The 6454-nt window shown below is 41.4% G+C and overlaps 1 protein-coding gene across 6 annotated transcripts in view; it reads right to left on the bottom strand.

Moving 5' to 3' along the window:
- Positions 1-2600: 2600 nt before the first annotated feature.
- The window catches only part of mast4 (microtubule associated serine/threonine kinase family member 4), a 575541-nt gene continuing 571687 nt past the window's right edge, over positions 2601-6454 (bottom strand). For all 6 annotated transcript variants that reach the window (XM_068029433.1, XM_068029434.1, XM_068029435.1 and 3 more), the window contains one exon: positions 2601-6052. In XM_068029433.1, the coding sequence (XP_067885534.1) occupies positions 3999-6052 (2054 nt within the window). In that variant the 3' untranslated portion in view covers positions 2601-3998. The remainder of the gene's footprint in view (positions 6053-6454) is intronic.

The following is a 6454-nucleotide window of genomic DNA, read 5'->3' as shown; positions in this document are numbered from 1 at the left end:
CCCATCACCAGACAAAACGGCAGCGATTAGTGATGAAATACAGTTCCTCAGGTGTGGACCACACGTTGGCATCTTTCCCAGGATACAATTCTTCATGTGCACGGTCTGCCATCAGGAAACCTTATGCAAAATGTGTGCATATTGAACATTTCGGCAGGGGGATGAACACTGCCTACAATTTTCTGATCATGAATGATTAGCCTGCCCATTTAGGAGCACAGAATCATAAAATGGCCAGCCAATGTCACAAAGCTATTTATTGATGGGGCAAACATAACCTAAGTCCGATCCTTCCCTTGTCCAATGTCAGCCCTTGGACAGTGACTTTGAATTGCCACCATGAATTTACATAGAACTAACAGCACAAACAGGTCATTCAACCCAATTGGTCTTTGCCAGTGTTTATGCTCCACGTGTTTATGCTCTCGCCCTGCTTCATTTAACCCTTGGACTCTATCTGATCATGAAGAAAGAATTTGCTGCTAGGAAGTCATGTTTTCTGATAGGGTTATGGGACTAGAAGAAAATTAAACTGCTGCTGACAATTATCTCCAAATTTAATGCATCACATTCAATTTAGAAAGAAATTGCACCTCTGTTAGGAAGGTTAATGTCGACTGAAGAAATTTGAGATTTTGCTGCTAGCCATCAGCTGTTCACTTTGTTTTGGAAAGGTATAAATTTGATTATTATAATTTGATGAACCGGAGGGGGAGGGGGCAAGGAATGATATATGGAGATTTTTATTTATTTATGATGTGATTTATGATACTCTGGAACGCGCTGCCCGAGAGGGTGTGCTGGGAGCAGATTCAATAGTAACTTTCAGAAGGGAATTAGATAAGGAATTGAAAAGGAAAAATTTGCAGGGCTGCAGGAAAAGAACAGGGACATTTGGACAGTTCTTCCAAGAGCTGGCACAAACATGATGGTGAATGGCCTCCTTCTGTGCTGTATGATTCTGTACAGAAATCAGATATTCCTCCGCAGACAACGTGCTGAATTTTGTGCCCAAGGCAGGACTCCCGGCGCCAGGCCGAAATGGCAGGACAAATCCCATCTCGGCCAGCAGGAAACCCCCTGGAGTGATTCTACAGCGCCGGGCTAATTAACAGCCTGGTGCCGGGTTGCCAATCCCTCTAAAGGTAGCCACTGTCAGTACTGCAGAGGCCTTGAACCCAGGCCCAACACTGAAGCCCAGATCCAAGTTAATTGGTGCAGGGTTGCTGGGGCCAGTCTGTAAGGCGTCCAAGAGAGGTGGGAGGGTGAGCGTTTAGTGCTGTTGAGGGGATTCAGGGCATTGCGGGTTTTGCTGGCAGAGGCCCACCGTGGGTCATATATTACCCATGGAGGAGGGCCACACCAAGCCCAGAGGAAGGTTGCATGTTACTGGGTGACTTGCCTGCATGGCAGAGACCCCACCCCTCCCCCGCCACTGGCTAAATCCCAGTGGTGGCAGGAAGAGGCCCCTAAGTAGCCATTAATAGGCCACTTATGGGCCTCAATTGGCCTCTGGGTGGGAAGGCTACTGTTGGCCTATCCCACCCTCAACAAAATTGCATTGCGATGGGGAGGTGACTGGCCCGCCGCGCCTTGTTGCAATTCTATGGGCTCCCCTGCATCTGAACTTGTCTCGGGGATCCCATTAAATTCAGCCCAATAACTTGAATTCTAACAGGACATTCAAAAACTGCCTCACTTGACACATCACAGAGGCTCCATGACAGATCAAACCAATTTGCAGACTTTTAATTGCCTACCCCCGGCACCTGGTGGTTTTAGATCCAAACTGCAGACCACAGACTGCATTCAGCAAGGCTCAGGGTGTTCCTCCTGAGATTAAATAAGAAAGGTAAAACTAATTTTAATGGCTCCAGAATTTACTTTTTTGGTTTTAATGTACAATATATTGTCATATCATTGCCCAACGAATCCCCCACAAACTGAAATAAGGGTAGCAGACGCATGGGAACACCACCACCTGCAAGTTCCCCTCCAAGCCACACAGCATCCTGACTTGGAACTATATCGCCGTTCCTTCACTGTCACTGGGTCAAAATCCTGGAACTCCCTTCCTAACAGCACTGTGGGTGTACCTACCCCACATGGACTGCAGCGGTTCAAGAAGGTAGCTCACCACCATCTTCTCAAGAGCAATTAGGGATGGGCAATAAATGCTGGCCTGGTCAGCGATGCCCACATCCCGAGAACATATATAAAAATAAAATCAGGATGTTAAAGTGCCAGGGTGAATAGAGCCTCCAAACCCAAGACAAACATGGGAACAATTTGTCGTGGGTTTTATCAATGGAGTATGAACGTGCCCTTTAAAGTGCTGCTGTCATATAACTTGGCTACATAGTGTGAAAAGTTCTTAAAGTCACGGGATAATTAGGGTAACCCTAACAAACGCTTTGGTAATGCAAGAAAGCCCATTTAAATATGTTTTTCCAATACGTTACATTCATGTATTTGCCAAAGACAAACATTATTACAGATGGACTTTGAAAAGCCAGAAACACTGACTTTGACCGTTTAGTTTTTTTTTCTTGTTATTGAAAGAATAGTAAGACTTTCAGCTGCTGTAATGAACAGACATCTTTTCATGCTGAAAAACATTTATTTTGTGATATGGAAATGCATAAATATAAATATTTCTTTTCCATTACAATACAACAGTTAGAACATTCACAAAGCTCTGTGGTGGAAAAACAAAACACAGAAGCTGCAAACATTTTTTATTGCACAGTTCTGACAGCATATTTCAAATCATTGCTTTAAGCATCAGTCCAACTACAGCGAGTACTCCAAGCCAACAGGTACAGCACACATCTGACTTCACCTGCGCCACAACAGAACACAACAAACCAGATCCACACAGCCCAACAGTCTTTACACGTTCAGCAGTGTGTTGGTACATTATTACCAAAACAGAAATTCGTACATATACAAACAAAATACCTGTGAGGTTTCCAAAATGCCACGCACAGATCCGGCAAACGTTAACATTGCCATATAGAGTTATTTACATGTCTTGATATATTTGTAAACAAGTGTTTAATATGCTTTAAAACTAGCTGAGAGCACAGAGATTTTGTTTAAAGGCTGTCGAATGGGAGATAACATCTTCACAGGGATTTTTCTCAACTAAGTTTTCTCAGCAATATGTGTTCCTACCTGTGCATTCCTGCTTATTTCAACCAAAAACAAACACTAAATCCCATTTTTCTACACGGGAACAGATAAATAAAGGCTTTGCAAAATTAATTTTAAAAAGCCAATTCCATTCAGCACTGAGTGGCTACAATGGGTCTGACCTTTTGAACAAAAAACCCATCAATTTCTTTTTGTAGATAATCATATGTACAGTTTTTCCTCACAAATGAATGATGTTATTTGAAATGTACAGAGCTACTCAATGCATTCAAACGGAATGTAAATTTTAGCGTTACCTGCTTAAAAACAGCAAGCTTTTCCATAGCCACACAATGCTCCATTTATACAGCAACTTTTACTGAATGCCACTAAGGGTGCTTTCATGTGAAAAATTGTTACAGATGAAATAACACCACTTTTTAACCACACAATGAACATTTATTCAGGTTACTGTAGAGAACAAGGAGTATGTTACGTGTCTTCATGGTTAAATTATGCCTGCAAATGTTTTTCTCCCAACCTGCATAAGCCATTTATTACATTTTATCTACATAAAAAAGATCTTTCTACACCCAATATTTCAGATATTCAAGTGATCTTGTATAAATACCAGGACATTTATATCAGTCATTTTCAACAAAGCAATTGTGGGGTGGGGTGCGGGGGAGGGACAGAAATCAATATTTAACTTTTGTGAAAATATCAACCCAAAGACTTTATTTACTCAGAAACAGGATTCTGCCATGCTTATGAATGAGTAAAATATTGTTGTCAGTTTATTTATGCCTTTTGCTATTTTGCCTTCATTTTTTCACTACACTAAAACCCTCCATTTCAAACTGCTATGACTTCTTAGATTGCCTGTCCTGTAATGCTTCCATCGGGCATTGTTTTTGGTTGCTTGTGTCCACTTCTGGATGTGTACTATAAGGAGCAAGGCGTTGCATGGAGGACAACTTTGATGAATCCTTCCAAGTGTGCTCTTTCTTCACAGTACATGACTGTGAATAACTAACTTGTTTATTTCCCTTGAAGTCCATGGTGTCTTTTATTTCAGTAGATGCACACATTTCTGAACTTGTGCTTTGAGTTTCAGACCTGAGACTGCATTCGGTCTCACAGGTTCTATCCTTTATCAAATGTGTTGAACTGCTTTCCTTTGTCTCAGCCTTTCCACCTACTGGTATGGCCTCAACAGATAAACAACTAAGAAGTGAACTTTGAGAAACAGTCTTTGCTTCATCTGCCTCGCGACAGTGAGCATCAGGCGCGTTGCTTTTTGAAAGAGATGCTTGTGCATTATTATTCGGGCTGGGCTTCTGGGATAACGTGCTCTTTGCTGAGGAGTTCTGCTGTTCATGTCTTGCAGATAAATATGTCTCTGCCTTTGATGTACTCGGACCTGACAAGAAAGCAATATCAAAGGTACCTTCCAGTGGCTTTAGGCTCAAGATAGATCTGCCGTCCATTTTACATTCAGTCATTTGCCTAGTAACACTCTCAGTTATTAAACTTAATTGTGGTTTATCCAGAGCAACTTGAGCCATTCCAGTTACTATTTTGGAACAGTCAGATGGGGTTGACTTGAAATGACTATTAGCGGTGCATGCAGTACTTGCTGATGTATTGTTTTTCTTGACATCTGAAGATTCCTCTTTGTTCAAAGATATTAGTGTCTTTGGTTCAGTGTTATGGGCAGGTGAGATCATTTCACTCTTGAATATTTCTGATGAACCCTGACCATTATTAGTTTCTCTGTAACATTTTTTGCTTCCTAATCGTTCTAAATTTGAAGTCTTGGTTTCCAACCTTTCACAAACAGTTGATTCTTTAGTTTGTTTTCTAGTCCATTCTACATCACCTTCCTTTCCACAGAATTTCTCCACCTCTAGGGAAACCATTGTTGGTTGTGCAACTTTCTCAGAGTTAGGTACACCAGGAGTTGACGCGCAACTTCCAATCTCTGAAACAGGTCGTGCAGTTTGTAACACTGATGGGATGTCATTGTGAATACTGGAGCTTATACTTAGTTTTTTGTAAGAAAATAACTGCGGGCCACTTGCTGTAATGCGCTGTTCATCTGAACTTCGCATTTTAATTTCATTATACTTAGAACCTTCAGCAACTTCCAAATGAAACTCACCCGTCTCTACAGTTACTCGAGCTATATTTTCACGTCCAGAGATTGGTTCTTGTATAGCATTTTGTTTTTGAAGAGATTCTCGTCTCACATTCCAATTGTTTTTCTTCTTTACAACTATTGCCTTTAGTTTCTCTTTATCTACCTCATCCAGTGACTCCTGTCTTCCCAATTTTCTTGCCACAGGACGTTTGAGACACCCCTGCTCCACAGGTCTAACTTTGGTGATAGAAGATATTTCAAATGCATTCTCTTCTAAACTATGGAGACACAAATCTCTCTGTAAAGACTCTTTCCTTCCTTCTGCTTGAGATGTTTCTAGGCTATGCTTACGAGCACACAATTGTTTTTTGTCAGAAGTATAAGACGGAGAAAGTTTTTCAGCAGACTGCACTCTCTTTAATAATGGTGATCTTGGAGGTTCTGCACTTTTAGGCCGAACCATGTGCCTTAAAATAGTTGGTGGTGAGTGCATCTTAGCCGGAAAAGCCTGTGCCATTTTGGAACTTCCAACTGAGTGTCCAAGCAAGGGTGATGGTGATCTCTGTGGTGAAGTTGGTTGGGGTGTAGGAGATGGGGTTCGTGCCAGCGGGGATAGAGGGATACTACCAGCTGATTTACGTCTGCCTGATCTATATTTTGGTCCACCTAGCTTTGAACTCAATCCATGAAGCGTACTTGGTCTAATGTGACCAGAGCCAGCAGGAGAATTTGGAGCGCTTGAGCTGGGGGAACTGCTTTGTGAAGAATTTGTACCTGTTAAAACAAAACAAAACAGTGGTTAGTTTGTCAATCGCTTCCCCAAACTATGAACATCTTACATTACTGAGAAAAAGACACGTCATCACCTTATAACTTGCCACTATACTTATAGCTGACAAGATTTGAATGTTGTGATACAACATTTGGTAATGACAAGACTCTTCAATTTTTTTTTATACAGCTATTGAAACAGTAGATTGCTGAATTCAACCGAGAAATCTCAAGAAGTAGAATCTGTTAACAACCCCATGCATGATTGAAGTCATTAAGTTAACACAACAGGTTAATTCTAAAGATCTACTGAGGCTCAATGGGTGAATATACCCAGTAATGTGCTACTGAGACAGGAGATCACAAAGGTCCTGTGTTCAATTCCTGGATTGTCAGAATATAAGC

Source organism: Heterodontus francisci, chromosome 4 (assembly GCF_036365525.1).
Source record: "Heterodontus francisci isolate sHetFra1 chromosome 4, sHetFra1.hap1, whole genome shotgun sequence".
NCBI classification, from domain to species: Eukaryota; Metazoa; Chordata; class Chondrichthyes; order Heterodontiformes; family Heterodontidae; genus Heterodontus; species Heterodontus francisci.
This window is presented reverse-complemented; position numbering and strand designations above follow the sequence as displayed.